We start from the raw sequence: 17,499 nt of genomic DNA, 5'->3' as shown, positions 1-17,499 counted from the left end.
CTCATCAATCGTCCCTCGCTCTCACCATACACCTCACCTGCCTTAACCAGATCCTCATCCTCGGACGATCCGACCCCAATCTTAGTGTCATTCTTGGACAGTTGGACCTTAGTAGTGACCCGATAACGGAGATATCGAAGGAAACATGCTAAATCTATGGTTGTCCAAATTACTCGTCGCTCGCTTCTCGCTCGCCGCTCGCTCGAAAATTTACGCGCTCGAATATGCTCGTTTGGATTTCGCTCGGTTGTAAACGAGCCAAGCACAAGCAAAGATCCGTGTGGTTCGGATCGGCTTGTGAACAACCCTACAAGACATACCTCAACCAATTTATAAATAAAATAATAATAAACCAGTCTGGTTATCAAATCGATTGTCTAATTGACTCACTAGTAAAATTGGTCGAACCATTCTGAAAACCAGATAACACTAATACTAATTTTAAATTTTAAATATGAAAACTACTTGTCATAAACCTAACCAATGTTTATTAACTAAAACACAATACACCAATTATACCCTTTAAATATTTTCTAATAAGAGACAGTGGTATAATTGTTATTTCATATTTAAATTATTATATGTTTACCAAGAAAATGCCACCTTTTTGGGAGTTATTGTGATATTCTTTTCAAAGTAAAGGAATGTGTTTGACCTAAGAAAGCAATATATATTGAATGCTAACTTCAAACCTTTTGTGTTTAAAAAAACCATCATTATATTATATTATTATTCTTATTTGTCTCCATTTAAAACTACCTTAATACAAATACCTCTCTTTGGATACTTCGTTACTATCAACACTTGTTTGGTCTTTCCAAAGTAACTAACCATGGCCAAAAGTCGACTCACCACCCAACCCTCATTCAAAATCTCCAGGAAACAACCCACCCATCAATTCAACAACCTCATAAAAGTTTTAAAACCAAAGGTGTTCATAACCACATCTTCCAATTTCAAGACCCTAGTTCAAGAGCTCACCGGCAATGGTTCAGTGTCTGATCCGGTCCCTCCTATTACTATGCATGTTATGTCATCGGAACCAACTCATGTGATCCATATTGATGATCGCCACGATAGCCCTGCCCCTAGCCTCGAATTTTATAGCCCTGACCCTAGCCTTGATTATATACTTGATCCTAGCCTTGGGTGTAGCCCTGATTCGAGTTTGGATAACATGGTCATGTCGTTTGATTATGGTAATGGTTCGTCTGAAGAGTTAGGGTTCCAGTGGCAAGAAGATCCAATCATGGGCTATGCGAATCGTGAGATTGAGCTCCAGAACATTGAGTCATGGCTCCTAGACTTTGATCCATCAACTTGTATCCGTGATGTACCGTGTATGTCCATGGGCACATACGATTATGACTACAACTTGCCGGTTATCATGTGATTCACGAGTGTGTATGTATGTACGTATGTATGTATATATATGGGGTCATCGCATGTTATATATTTTGTAAATATTTATTACTTGTATAGTTGTATATACGTGGTTGTATATTCTCTCTCTTGTTATTCAGTATAAATTATATTTGTTTGTTTTACCTATACAAAATGTAGAACTCTTGTTATAATTTAGCTTCATTGAGACATTGACCCTATTTTTTTTATATATGGATGTAGAGAATCATTTTAGAAGCAAAAAAAATAGTAGTATAGACGATCAAAGTGAGGCAGGAAAATATTGATTATGATAGATAATAAAAGTGATAATAGATTGATACTTATGTTTAAATGTTATTGGTGGTAAATTCATATATACACTGAAATTTAATATAATATCATGTTAACTTTTAGAAAAGGGAATATCAAATATACATATTTATTTATTTATATTTATATATACTACAAATCACAAAGATGAATGGTACCATCTCATAAATTTTCAGTATGTAGTATATATATAGGTTTTGATATGGGTGAAAACGAGTCGAATAAAGCTAAAGCTTGACCAGGCTCGATATCGATTAATTTATGAGAGCTTGAGCTTGACCTCTGCTCAGTTTGGGCTTTCTTTTCAAAGTTCAAGCTCGGCTCATTGGTAGTTTATTATCTATTAATTAATATATTAAATAAAAATAATATAAATAATAGACTCGTTTGACTTGCAAGCTCAATAAGTGAAGCTCGAGCTTGGGCTCATTTACTAAACAAGTTTATTTTTAGGTTCAAGCTCGGCTCATAAATATGTTTAAATAAGCTCAGCTCGACTCGTTTACTAGACAACTTTAAATAAAGGGTAGTTATTATTAAAAAATAGATATTACACTAAGGCTTGATAAGGCTCGACGAGCCTGACGAGCTTCACATGTTAGGCTCGAGTCCGGGCTCGATAAATAAACGAGCTTTATTTTAGACTAAAGCTCGGCTCGGGCTCGATAAGGCTCAGAGCCGATCTTAATCAGCTCGCGAGCCACTCGGCTCGTTTAAACCCCTAGGTTTGGATGTATACGCATATTCTGGGTTTGTATTTTTACGTTTTAATTTCACTTATTATACTATATATAATATGTATATACCTTTAACTCATGCCCGGTTCGTTTTCAAACTGGACCGAGCCGATCGGCTCATTTATAACCGAGCAGACAATCGAACAAGTATTATCCAGAGCATTTTTCAAGACGAGCGAGTCTCGAGTGTCGAGCAGTTTCAATGCCCTATTCGAAACCATAACCGAATATGTTTGGTTCGGTTCCTAGTTCTAAATTTTCAAAGTTCAGTCTTTGGTTTATATATCGCTCTTTTTGATTTAAAACCCATCGAACGATGTCTTTTTAGTATTCTCAATTTTAAACAAACAATGTCTTAGGTATGTTTTCTTAATATTAAAATGAGAAAACTGCCCGGATAGTCCCTGTGGTTTCACCTTTTTTCACCTATAGTCCCCAACTTTCTAAAACTACCTAAATAGTCCCCAAGTTTTCAATTTTTGTTCCCGGATAGTCCCTGGGTCTAACTTCAGTTACTTTTCTCTGTTAAGTGACCCCACGTGCATATCACGTGAGGGGTATTTTGGTCAGTTTACTTGTGCCTAACATATAAAAGTATCCCTGCACCCTTACTCCCTCATTGTCAGTTGTTTTCCCTCCCTCCCTAAGGCGAATCCGGCTCATCATCTTCCCCTAATATCTTCACAATCTAAACCCTAAATCTGATCGATTGATCATCAGAATCTTCCCACGAAAATGAAGGACGACGATCCTCAACATCCAAACAACAACCGTCAGTGGAATTTCCGGTCCAATTCTGAGTATGTGAAGCCGTTTGTACCAGAGAGTGTTTACGGTAAGTATCGTTAAAACCCTAGCTTCATTGTGCAAGAATGGTACAGGTTGAACAACATACAATATAGAGAAATAAACTGTTAAAACCCTAACAATATCTGTAATTTTATACCCTAATGTGAGTTTAATGTATGTGCAGATGGTTTTGAGAACTTTTTCAGCATAAAACTTCTTTATGGTGGTGTGTTTACTCCGTCACCAGGAAGAAAATACGCTTTTGGCAAAGCTGCTTATGTTGACTACTGCAACATTGAGGAATTTTCAGTGCATGAAATCGATTGGATGGTGAGAGATCTTCAACTAAATGTTCCTGATGTGAAGTTGTATTACCATTTTAAGATTCCTGAGTTAGATTTAGATGTTGGATTATGTCCTTTAGGTAATGATGGTGATGTTAGGCTTTTGGCCAAATATGTTGCAAAAAACAAACTTATTAAGGTGTTTATAGAACATGGTGAAACCAAGGTTAAAAATTACTTTAGTCCTACACAATCGTCGAAGGTGGTTATTCAAGAATTAGAAAATGAGGGGGGTGCTGTTAATACCATTCAAAGGCCTAGAAGAAAGAAACTTAGGGTATCAAAAAATTTGTTACTTCAATGGAAAGATGTAACTGATGTAGAAGGTTTAGAGGCTGCTGATAAGGTAACTAATGAAGTTGTAAATGATGATGTTGAAGAGGGTAACACAGGTGGTGTAGAGGCTGTTAATGCAGAGGGTAACACAAGTGGTGTAGAGGCTGTTGATAAGGTAAGTAATGAAGTTGTAAATGAAGTTGTAACTAATGAAGATGTAGAGGCTAATGTAGGTGGTGTAGAGGCTAATCTAGGTGGTGTAGAGGCCAATGTAGGTGGTGTAGAGGCTAATGTAGGTGGTGTGGAGGCTAATGTAGTTGTGGAGAATGCATCGTTCAATAACAGTTTTAGCTATGATTTTGACAATGCAAATTTCTCAACTGATTTTCCAATAGATGGTGAGTCTAGGCAAGCGGAGGGTGATGAGTCTGAGGTTGGTCAGTCTAAGCAAGCTGAGGGTGGTGATCTGAGCATGATGAGGGTGGTGAGGCAACTGATGGTGCTGAGGCTAATGATGATGAATCATCTGAGGGTGATGATTCAGATGACAGTGACTTTGTAGAGGGGTTAGAGAGTATGGGTGAGGCTGAGTATGACATGATGGACTACCATGCAAATGTTGACAGGGGTGTGGAGTTTATGGGAGCTGAAGTAGAGTTTGTTGGCAACCATGATGTGGATACCAGTGATGACTTATTAGATGATGAAAATCTAAGTTACGAGTCTCTTAACAGTTTGACTGATGAGGAAATGGAAGATTTCGAAACTAGGAGAAGTTTGAAATTAAGAGAGTTGATGAGGAAAAAGAGGGCTGGACAAGCAACATCCCAAGTGACTTTTTATGTTGGTCAGTTGTTTCCAACAGCCAAAGCGGCAAAAGACAAGATAAACAAACATGCAATTGAAACAAGGAGGTCACTGTCTTTTCTGAGAAATGATAAAAAAAAGAATTAGGGTGGTTTGTGAGGGTAGATGTCCAATTTTCACATGTGGGCCGAATCAAACTGGGCCCAGCCAAAGTGGGCCTGGTATCCATATACAATCTGCAACTTGCCAAAAAGGCAAGGAATCTTCTGCAAGTGGGACAAAAAAAGGGTTTAAAAAGGGATTGGTAGAATGCAATGATAAAAGGAAGGGTAGGTTAAATAGTGTAGATTGTCCTTGGGTTTTGTACTTGTCTAGATTGAGCGATGAAGATGAGACTTGGGTGGTAAAGACTTACCAACCAGATCACAAGTGTCTCACATCCAGAAAAATACAGCCTTTCACTTCTACCTTCTTGGCTAAACAAGAGTTTGTGATGAATCAGATTGCAGCCAACCCTAATATTTCAGTAAGTAGGCTACAAGAAGAGCTTGGGAGGAAGTATGATCTGTCTGTGACAAAAATGAAGGTATAAACCCTAATTTCTGCTTCTGTTTATTTTGTTTAATTATAGACCATTAACTAAGTTTAAGTTGATTACAGGCTTTCAGGACAAAGCTCAAGGCTACAAAAAAGATTGAAGGGGACTTCAAAGTTCAGTATGCGAGCCTCAGGGACTATGTCATGGAACTGTACAGGACCAATTCAGGTACAACAGTTAAATTTGTTGTTGAGCCTGAGTGTAACCCACATGCACCCACAAGGATCTTCAAGAGGATTTATGTTTGTCTGGGACCACTGAAAGAAGGGTTTAAAGAGTGTAGGAGGGAACTGTTGGGGTTAGATGGGGCATTTATGAAAGGCCCTGGTCAGATGCTAACTGCAGTTGGTTTAGATCCCAACAATGGCATTTATCCTTTAGCTTATGGAATTGTTGAGGCTGAGAACAAAGACTCCTGGATCTGGTTCCCACAGTGTATTAAAGATAACTTGGATCTTCCAGATAATGCAAATTTCACCTTCATTTCTGACAGGCAAAAGGTATGGTATTAAATTCAGCAATTATCATAAGTCTGTTTTTTGTATGATTAATGTTTGAAATGTGATGAAACAGGGAATAATACCAGCCATAACTCAGGTATTTCCAGCAGCTGAACATAGATTTTGTGCAAGGCATATATGGCAGAACATGAAACTTCAATGGAGAGGAAATGCCTTCAAGGATTGTCTTCAAAATGCATCCAAAGCTTATATAGTTCCAGATTTTGAAGCAAAAATGGAGGAGTTGAGATTGTACAACATTGAAGCTTATAATTGGTTGGCAAGTATTCCACCCGTTCACTGGAGCAGGTCTCATTTTACAGGATTGTGAATGTTCTCAGGAAGATTTGGCAGACAAATGGTCCACTTACTCCTAGAGTTGCAAAGATCTTTGAAAACACAAAGAAATTAGCTGCAAATTATAATGTTAAGTGGAGTCGTGGGACAAAGTATCAAGTCAGTGGTAAGGTCACAGTGGATGGTGCTGCAACACATAAACAGTATCTTGTGGATGTTGTGGATAGGGTTTGGACTTATAGAGAATGGGAAGTTTCAGGAATCCCTTGTAGGCATGTTGTGGCTGTCAATTGGGACATGGCAATGAATGGCCAAGAGGTTGGACCCCCGGAATCATGGGTTAATGAATGTTATTATCTTGAAACATGGAAGAGGGTTTACAGTCATACCATTGGTCCCATTAATGGTAGAGAATTATGGCCAAAATCACAAGTTCCAACCAACCTAACCCCACCTCTGCACCACACACCTATCGGCAAACATAAGAAGAAAAGAAGGAAGGATGCTGTGGAGTTGCAGGATGAAGTTGAAAGGGCTTCACAAGCAAGAAACAAGAGAAACAGGGCTGCTGAAGCTGATAACGAGCAGGCTATGGTTGGTGGCAAATTCACAAGAAAATGGAAGTCCGTGAAGTGCCAGAAGTGTGGTGAAAAGGGCCACAACCAAAGAACTTGTGGAAGGACCAAAAAAGTTGCCGGGCCGAAGAAAGGTAAGAAGAAGAAAGATGGTAATCAAGCTACTGAGGCTGGTCAGGCAGGTCCAAGTGTTTAAGGGTTATGGTTTTCGGGTTATGGTTTTTGGGTTGTCTTAAAACATTGATGCAGTCTTTTGTGTCTATTTAGCTTATTAGAACATCTATAACAATTATCATCATATTTTGGACTTGTTATGTTGATGGTATTAATGTAGGATATTGTGTATGGTTGGATGTTTAATGGTCAGTAGTTTAAAGTTTGTGGTTTACTATTTTGTGTTTTAGTTTCACGTTTGTCGAATGTTAAATCTGGTCCATTTGTTGAAGGTTGTAGCTGGCATGTTTGTGGTCCATTTGTTGAGGGTTGTAGCTGGTATGTTTGTTGCAACAGGTGATGCACTTTGGACAGGTTATTGTGTTCATTTGTTGCAACAGTTCATGCACAATGGATTTAAACGACACATTTTGCACAATGGATTTAAACGACACATTTTGCACAATGGATTTAAACGACACATTTTGCACAATGGATTTAAACGACACATTTCGCACAATAGATTTAAACGACACATTTCGCACGATACATTTTGCACAATACCTAATTTCCAAGCAACCACATTTAAACAACCTGCTCATTGAACCAACCTACTCATTGAATACTATCCATATTTCACCAACCACATTTAAGACAAACTTATTTCCAAACAACCAAATTCATTGAATGCATCAGATTTTCAAAAAACATTGGGAATATCCATTGCATTGAAGACATTACAACATCCTTCACATTAAAAACATTACAATATCCAATACATTCAACCCTTAACATACATCCAAAACACAAACGCTAAAAGTATCAAAAGACCCGTAATGATCTTGTTCTTCAGCCGATTCCTTTCTCGCATCTTGGCTAACTCAACATCAACTTGGTTTCTGTGTCTTAAAAGCCCAGGAATAATTGCCACTGCACGACTGCACATTGGTGGGTCCACCCACCCTATGAATCTTCCACAGTTGGGATTCTACAGAGAAAGAAGAAAGAATCATACTTTTGAAGCCCTAGACTATTAAAATCGGTAATAGTATACATTACCATGGTTGGACAAGAGTAGAATCGGCGACCAGGGTTGAGATCAGTCCATGACGTAACTATGATTGCATCTTGGCCACAATTGCAGAGAACCATGAGGATGATGGAATCGAGGCTGCTGAGGAAGATGAACAATGGAGGAGATGATGGAATCGATGCTGTTGGTGGTTAGGTTTGTGGGAAAAAGGGTGTTATTTAATAGGCAGAGAAAACAAACAAGTAAACTGACCAAAATACCCCTCACGTGATATGCACGTGGGGTCACTTAACAGAGAAAAGTAACTGAAGTTAGACCCAGGGACTATCCGGAAACAAAAATTGAAAACTTGGGGACTATTCAGGTAGTTTTAGAAAGTTGGAGACTATAGGTAAAAAAAGATGAAACCACAGAGACTATCCGGGCATTTTTCTCTATTAAAATATACATAAGCATGTATTCTGTTCATGTTATGATTTGTAACTCGTTATAAATTTCAAACCAAAACTTAAACCACTACCAAACTAGTTTACATCGGTCGAATGGGTAAGTGAGAAAATTACCAATATAAACATTTGACCTTTTACAATTGAGAAAATGAACATTGAACCTTTTGTTTTGCATTCGTAAACATTTGACCTTTTACAATCATCATCATCATCATACTCGGTAAATCCACCAATAGCAAAGCTAAGGTAGGGTTTGAGAAGGGTAAGATGTAGAGAATCTTACCTCTACCCCGTAGGAATAGAGAGACTGCTTCCAGTGAGACCCCCAGCTCGATAGTAGTTTTGCATCAAACCTTAGACATAAGACACATAACACTCAGCAACCACATGATGCATGATTAACCGTCCGCCGCTTTTAACGTTATTTTCACAAACTTAGTAAAATAACGTTAAAATTAGTGCAATCTCACTTTTGCTCTTCGAGCGCCCACACATATATACATTATATGCGCATACTGCAAGTGGGGCGTATGTGCCAACAATAAAGTAAACAAAGTATATATTGACACATGGCATAATGAAAGTACCGGGTGCACAATGTGCCGACAACAAAATGAAATTTGGATGACTAAAACATACAACGTAGACATAAACGCTGGTGACACAAAATGAATGAGGATGGTGTGCCCTGGGAGAGTGCGCAATGTGATATGCGAGAGTGCACAAAACGCCTAAGTGGCATGTTTTAAGTGGTCTAAGTTCCTTTCAATCATACAGTATCGCCCGCACACGGTGCACTCAGCTCCATTCATGTTAAGCGTCAAAATCTGATTGGTCTATTTAGTCAATCTTTACAAATGTAGAGTTAAGTTCACGTACAAAGTGTCTTATTATACAAAACGTACGAAAGACATGAAAAAACCAAAAAAAAAAAACACGGTGGCATTTTCATAATTATTTACTCGTAGAGTAATTATAAAAATCATTCTACAAATGATCTTATAAGGTAATTTTGATCTTGTAGAGTAATTTTGTAAAATGTTCTTTTAATGTAATTTTGATCTTCTAGAGTAATTTTATAAAATATTCTTGTAGGGTAATTTTGATCTTATAAGGTAACTTTGTAGAGTATCATAATCAGTGGCGGAGCTTGATCAAAAGTTTTGAGGGGGCGTAAAGTGGTGGGACCCAAATTTTTTTTCCTATCGTTATGTTTCGGGTCGGGTCCGGTCGACTATTCGATTCAAGTCGAGTCAAATAATAATAGTTCCAAATAAAACAAAGTGTATATTTACCAAACTACCTATCATTTATATACAAAGTTTATAAATATTTAGGATATACAATTTAGAAAAATAATCGGGAGGGGGGGATCCTATATAATTTTAAAAATTTCGGACGAAAAATCGAAACTTATATATTGGGGTGGGCGGGTGCACCCTTGGGCACCCACTATACTTCGCCCCTGATCATAATTACTCCACAAATGATTTTGTAGAGTAATTTTGAATTGTATGTTGTTTGATAAATTTGCAGAGTAATTTTGATACACTTGTAGAGTAATTTTGATAATTACGTTACAAAATCAAAATTACTCTACATGAACATTTTATAAAATTACTCTACAAGATCATTTCTAGAGTAATTTTAATAAGAGTTAATAATTACGAAACTATCACCACGTTTTTTCACCCTATTCATACGTTTTGTATGATAATGATATTTGTATTTGATCATTGTGTACAAATGTAAAACAAAAAAAAGTACACGTTTATTTTGTTAATATTAAACTATCAAATATTAATTTTGGTGATTTTCCCTATTTAGTTTCATACTTTCATTACGGACTCGGTTGCAAACCAATGGGGATCGAAGACGGTAAATGTCACTATACAAAATATAAATTATTGTTGCATTAAAGAGAAAATGAAGACGGTAAATGTCACTATACCAACGGAGCATTCACATCGTTCATCTAATCCGCTAGCTTCCAACTGCTACTTGACTTGCTTTTTTCATGCGCCGTGACGGTTTACGTTGCCCCTAAAACTCCTTTCACACAAAATTTAAAATACTCAATATATTCTCTAACTTGGCTTATTTGAATGTCTAATCAACTAAGTATTGTTAATAAGTTTATGTTGTTTTGTATACTCTATATAAAATATGAAGAAAGTTGTATATGTGTTAGCGAGGTGGTTATTCTCATGAGACGAAAATAATTAGGTTTTGCCTTGTTATGTCTAATACGTTTGTTGTGTTTGGATAAACCTTATATAAATTCTTATAGTTAAACGGGCCATGTTTAAATTGGCTTGTTTAGTTAACACGTTTAATCAAACAAGTCGAACAGCCAACCTGTTTAACCTATTTATTACACCTAACCAACATGTTTACAATCACGGGGTGTAAAAGAGCAGAATCCAGCATCAGCCGTCTAAATAAGTCGAACTTGAGTTTGAAAAACTACTCACCAGCCAAGCACACAATTTGGAAATAGTGCTCTCCTCTAAAAGAGACGAGCTAGAGAGCCAATTTGAACATGACCCATTTAACTCATTTATCACAACCCACAAACATATTTACAATTACGGGGTGTAAAAGAGCTGAATCCAGCCTCAGCCGCCTAAGCTCACTTAAACTCTAGCTCGTCTCTTTTTAGAGCTCTATTTCTAAATTGTGTGCTTGGCTCGTGATTAGTTTTTCAAACTCAAGTTTGACTTATTTTTTATTTTACTTTTATACATGCATAACATTATATATATATTATTTAATTATTTTTATTATAACTTTTTATATAATATTATGCATATATATCTAATATGTTAAATAAAATCTACGAAAAAAGATGCTTATTTTAGCCCATTTAGGGGCTGTTTGTTTAGCTCTTAATGGTTTAGATCTTTTATTGGTTCAACACTTAATGATTCAGACTATTTGTTTCGCGAGCAAATGTCTGAATTGTTAAGACCTCTAATGTGAATCGGTCATACATTTGCATCTGAATGGTTAAACATTATACCGACTCTTAATAATTCAGACCTCTTACTGGTTTAGCACTTAACCATTTAGAAGTTGTCAATCATTCCTTAGACATATTTTAGTAAGATTATTTGCACAATTTGATGATGGTAAATAAATTAATTAAGTCTGATATTAATGGTACCTCCTCAACCGTGGCTGGGTTGGTTAGCATCTTTGATGTTATTCCCAAGTTCATGAGTTCGAGATTGGTATTATGTTAACAAAATTGTGGTATTATAAAATACCATTTTCCTGAAAAAGAATTATTCATAATATATTTTTTTAAATGATTTTATATATATTTTAATCAAATAAAAAAATACAGAAAAAGTATAAAAGTAAAAATGTATAGAAATTAACTTGATCCAAGTGTTAATAACTTAATACTATTTTTCTTTTAATAAGTTATCTAGGAATATATATTTTTTTTCGACAAAATAAAACAATAAAAATAAAATTGTTTACATATCAACCTAACCCAGTTGACCTTACGATTCAACAAACTCGTGCTAAGTTCAAGCTATTTTCGATCGTAACCAAAAACACCCATCTCACAACCACTGAGTTCATACGAACAAAAATACTCACATTTAGGTATCAATGAGCATGTTCCTATATTCATTCTTTGAGCTTTATGTAAGAAGAATTTAGAAAGATTCCAAGGCCAGTTTCATAGACTTTTTGCCATGAACCCACCCTCCTTATTGCTTGTAACTAAAGAAAAGAAGATCATACTCAAAAGATATGCTTTGCTTCATCTTAAACAATCATACTACTTATATAACTTGGAAAATGCAAAATGCAATAGCACATACAACTTTTTTATCGATCGAATAGGAAACAAGTGAACAACGTTGAAAACTCGAAGAACAATGGGGCTTCTTGCAACAATTGCTAGACATCTAGACACACTAATCGGGTACATGTTAATGTTGATGTTGGAGGATTTGAATATTTGTTTCATCCGACTAACTTGTTTAATTTTGTTAATTCGTTATAGGCCCGGAGTAATGCTTGTTTTCCCCTTGTAAGTTGCACTTTCTCTAAATTAGAATACAAATTCGTCGAAGTTTGTTTTTCTAAACTAAGTTGTTAGATGTTCAATAAATCGGAACATAATGGACGGGTAGAGTTAGGGCTGGCATCGGGTCAGGACTGGACCGAACTGAACCTACATCGAATACCAAAAAGATGCTAAAACCAAAAATCGGAACAAAATTACAAAAAGGGTCTTGGTCGGTCTCCGTCTTAATCAGTCCATTGGATTTGGTTTGGGCCATATTGAAATGGTTTAAGGGCCAGTAAGATTGTTTGTAATTTTGCAAGAAAGCTATAATAATGAACAAGAAAAATAGTTTTTATAGAATGCTTACCATGGTTTGAAAAAAGGAAAGGAAAACAAAAAATGTATGATTCTCTAATTGGCCGCTAGACACAGATAATCAGTAATGGCTCAATGGGCCAAACTCGCTCATATGGGCTTTTACGTTTGGTGCCATTGTTGATGTCTAGATCGGTAATGGCTCAATGGGCCAAACTAGCTCATATGGGCTTTTACTTTGGGTATTTGTGTCTAGATCGAGTCTTTTTAGTTGTTTGATATTCTTAACCAAATAATTACATTATTTACGCCCATGGCGTTATAGCCTAGTGGCATCTTGGTGGTGGGATAAGGTTTTGGGACCAATAGGTCCTGGGTTCGATTCCCACAAGGGGGGTTTTCCCATGTTTATTGGGTTTCCTCCTGAATTGGTGTGACATTATGCCTAGTGGAGCTGGATATGATCGGGTGGTTCCTCTCGTGGCACGATGATACTCCAGTGGTCCGTCAGTGATCCAAATTTTCCGTTCAAAAAAAAAAAAATTACATTATTTACTTCATGAATTTATAAAAACTTATGTGAGCCTATAATTGCTATCATAATCCAATATTTATGATGTCATGCTTGGTAACGGTTTTTTATATTATTATTACAATTGATTTTTTGGGTTTCCTAGCCACGGTCCCTCATTCGTTTTTTCCTCTTCTAGCACTCATGACTTCCCGTCGCTCTTTAAGAATTGATTTTGTTTATGCAAAACGCGAAATGTTCAAGATTGTTTTCTTGTAAAATGTGTGACTAACAACTATAATTGTACACACTTTACAAAAAAGGTACGCGTCAATGCTTGCAATCGAGGGCTCTACATCAGAAGACGATCAACAATGGCTCACATATTGGGTTTTATACTCGTTCATTACCCTCTTCGAGCTTTCCTTTTGGAAAGTTCTCCAATGGTAATTCAATCAATTTTACTTACATAAATTGGTAACTTTCAAGCAACTTGTATTATCAAGCTTAGGAGTTGCTATGAATGGCACCAAATGCCCTTTTATTGTTTACAAAGTGATTAATGTTTTATATTTACATGAGACTTGATTGTTTTGAAAAAAAAAACAGGCTTCCATTTTGGCCCTACTTGAAGCTATTGTTTTGTATGTGGTTGGTGCTACCCGGGATCAATGGGGCAGCTTATGTATATGCAAATATAGCAAGGAAATATGTCAAAGTTGGGAGTCAAGTGAGTTCAAAATACCCCGAGGGACAGCGGAAAGTCCTCCAAATGATGAGCCTTGATGCGCGAAGATCTGTGGAGCGTTACATTGAGAAATATGGACCCGAAGCATTTGATAGAGTTGTCAAAGCGGTAAAATCATAAGCGCCCTATGTTTGAACCTTTTGGCACACATTAACTATACCTCGATGCTACATTCGAACCATTTTTTGAAAACTACATAAGTAATCAAACCGGCTACTCTCTTAGTTAACCGGTTAGACTGGTTAGACCGTCAACAAAAGTGTATAAAAATAAAAATAAAGTAGAAGAACTTTAAACATAATTAATCATCCGAGCATAAACAAGATAATAATATATATAGTTTATATGAACAAGATTCATTTAGTTTAGAAATTATTTGAAATGATTTTTCTTTATATATTGATTTCAGGCTGAGAAGGAAGCAAACAAAAAGTAAGAACCATGGGCTTTTCTATTTCAAGTTGTCCCTCTTATTTTTAATTTTTATTCTGTGGGATTAAAAATGTGAAAGATTCTATTAGTGTTGTTATTGTTTTTATTTTTATTTTTATAATATTGTGTTTTACCATTATTGGTAGAATCATGATAAAGAGGGTTGAAAAATATTGAGATTGATTATTATGTTTATTGGTGGCAGATATTATTAATTTATGATTTTCTTTGCTGGCTTTTTTAAAACATATATTAGCTAAAGAACAACAACATTCTTTGTTTTGTTTGTTTCGGTTGGTTTGTTGTTTTCCAGTTTCTTACTGGCTCTTTATATATACATGTAAAGTGATTTTGCCGATAAAAAAAAAGATAAAGAACAATTGGTGCAGAGAAAACGATATTTTATTACATCACCGCTTAGCTTTAACAGGAATGAATATCTTCACAAGATAGCACGTGTTTTATCGACAAAAAAAGCAGTTAAGTACACGAGTTGTCGTTGAAATAGTTATCATATAATATCATACAATTATCAACTTTGATAAATGTTATAAAACCGAAAAAGGAATTTCATTAAAAAAACGGAAATAACTAGCAAGAAGCTAGATCTCGCCAAATGCACCAACAAGCAGGGGTGCACCTACTCTATCCACTGGGGAGGGGGGGGGGGAGTGCATGGAGTTGCCCTTATGGTGATTGATTTGCGTTCAAAATGAAACCGTCACAAATTGACGATTAATTTGCCATCGACTTAGATTAGGACATTATTTTAGGCACCGGCATAATGTGAATCTTGAATTATGAGGTGGGAAGGTGTAGATGTTACTAAAAATTCAATGTTGCTGAAATTTAGTGCATGGAGTTGCACTTATGAACAAATTATCTTGTTTACGGAGTTGCGACCTGACCTAAAAATTTCAGTACAGTTGTTTAAGGATATTGCAAGTAACTTATTATGCAAATTATTAATTTATTTCTATCTTTTGCTTTCACCGCAACAAAACTAGATGTTATCGACTAACCAAATGGTTGCAAATTTAGCTACCGATTGTGACAAAGTCAATGTCCTCATTCAAGTCGGTGCCAAATCAATCACGAATTTGTGAGTCTGTTTCATTCTGGATGCAAAAATGCAACAAAAATTTAAAAATAAAAAAAAAATATATTACAATTACATAAATAAGGAAAAAGTTAATTTAAAGTTCTTTCCATAACAAGTTGAAATAATGGCTAAACTTGGTAAATCATGGTCAAATCCTGTGAAGGACGGTCTTAAGACTTTTTATGGTAAATTATGCCGTATTATGACCCATATGACTCTTTAGGACCCATTATGATATGCAAGAAGAATATGACACATTGGGTAAAACATTGTTAAACTAGGTCAATAGTGGTAAATCATGGTCATATATAGTCAATGTGTATACGTTGTAATTTTCTCTTTGCCCGTTTGGGTCGGGGAGTGGTTTTGTATTGGCCTTTTGCCTTTTGGGTCGGAGGTTTGTCTTTTAGTGAAGTTTAATTTTCAAAAAAAATAAATAAATAAATAAATAAAAAATATAGTCAATGTGGGTCAATACTGGTCAATGATACTAAAACGTAGTAAAATGTAATCATCGTAGGTTAGATAATGGTCAATCTTGATATATTATGGTAAAATCGGGGGAATCATGGCAAAACATAGACACATATGACACATAAAGTGTTGTACGAAGTATACATGAGTATTTGAGTTATTGATCTTCCAAGATCAATGACTCAAAGTAATCCATGGCGATCCCCCACTTGTAGTGGAGTGGTGGAAAGAACCTTGGGTTTCCTTGGAGACCCGGGTTCGATCCCCACCTGCTACATTTGGGGGTAAGGGCAATGAGGGCAAGGAGTCCCGTGGACATATAGGACCGCGGGCCTGAGCCTGAGCCCGCCCCCGGTTTTCATCCGACTGTTACTCCAGCGAGGCTTCTCGTGTGGAGGCAGAACGGTTTCCGGGGGAAAGCCGGAACCAAGTCTGATAACCAGCGCGGACCCGGTTAAGTCAACGTAGTCTGGGCAGACTTGGCTAGGGCCGGGGGTGTGGGAGCTGCTCTCACAACCTATTAGTAGACTCTCACCTTTCAAAAAAAAAAAGTAATCCATGGCATTTTCATAAATATGAGATTCAAATAATTGAAAAAATAAATAGCAAAAGGTACTCTGGTCCTTTCCCACTTGAACTCATTCCTCCCTTGATATTCAAACGGCTATAACTTTTTCATACTTTAATATTTTTTTAAAAAAATTACACCGTATTAACGAGTATTTCATCCGCTTTAATTCGACCAACTATTTCTATAGTTTTCTTAACTTTTTTTACATGATTTTGAATACCCATTACGTGATTTGAAAACCCAGCATGATTACGTGATTTCTGAATACCCATTTCATGATTACGTGATTTCATTATAGTATGTGAAACCCTACTAAGTGATTACGTAATTACGTAACAACAGCTGACTATGTATTATTACGTGGCTATGTGATTTTGAATACTCATTTCGTGATTACGTTATTTCATTATAGTATTTTATGTGATACCAGACTGACGTAATTACGTATAAACAAAAACATGTAATTTATAATATTTCATATGAAATACCAAATATTACAAGTCCAATCACGTATTAAGGATAAATTATATACAAAACAATAGCTAAATCAACCTATAATAACCACATAATGCCGTATATTAGAGATTTAATCACGTAATAAAAGCATAAACAATCAAGTTCTTATTATTGAATGTGTAGTTACGTAATAAGCATAATTGTAATAACACCAGTTATAACAAATCATACTGAATGTGTAATCACGTAATGGATTTATACTGAATGTGTAATCACGTAATGGTTTATGTTGAATGTGTAATCACGTAATGGGTATTTAAAATCACATAGTCATGTCCTGGGTATTCAAAATCACGTAATGAACTAACGGGTAATCAAAATCTTGTAATTTTTTAAAGAAAACTATAGCAATGGGGCGCTCGAATTAAAGAGAATGAAATGCTCGTTTGTAACACCCCAAAAACGGGTTTGGTAATTTAAAACCCGGTTAATAGAAAGGAACGGGTAAAAGTACCATTAGTGGAAAAGGTGAAACCGTAAACAAAATAGCTAGGAACAAATTAACATAGTGGTAACATGAATATAA

The 17,499-nt window shown here is 36.0% G+C and overlaps 2 protein-coding genes across 2 annotated transcripts; both read left to right on the top strand.

The window, feature by feature from the left end:
• The first annotated feature begins 4,438 nt into the window (after positions 1–4,438).
• Positions 4,439–6,835, top strand: LOC110900421. Its single transcript, XM_022147312.1, has 5 exons — positions 4,439–4,776; positions 5,045–5,255; positions 5,330–5,767; positions 5,841–6,043; positions 6,109–6,835. Exons 1-5 carry the CDS (start codon positions 4,439–4,441, stop codon positions 6,833–6,835), a joined length of 1,917 nt encoding a protein of 638 aa, XP_022003004.1.
• Positions 6,836–12,089: 5,254 nt separating this feature from the next.
• Positions 12,090–14,540, top strand: LOC110897399 (HVA22-like protein f). The gene is made up of 5 exons (XM_022144151.2): positions 12,090–12,217; positions 12,299–12,325; positions 13,454–13,576; positions 13,740–13,986; positions 14,288–14,540. Exons 1-5 carry the CDS (start codon positions 12,171–12,173, stop codon positions 14,312–14,314), a joined length of 471 nt encoding a protein of 156 aa, XP_021999843.1. The 5' UTR covers positions 12,090–12,170; the 3' UTR covers positions 14,315–14,540.
• The last annotated feature ends 2,959 nt before the right edge of the window (positions 14,541–17,499 follow it).

Source organism: Helianthus annuus, chromosome 13, assembly GCF_002127325.2.
Source record: "Helianthus annuus cultivar XRQ/B chromosome 13, HanXRQr2.0-SUNRISE, whole genome shotgun sequence".
Lineage (NCBI taxonomy): Eukaryota > Viridiplantae > Streptophyta > Magnoliopsida > Asterales > Asteraceae > Helianthus > Helianthus annuus.
This window is presented reverse-complemented; position numbering and strand designations above follow the sequence as displayed.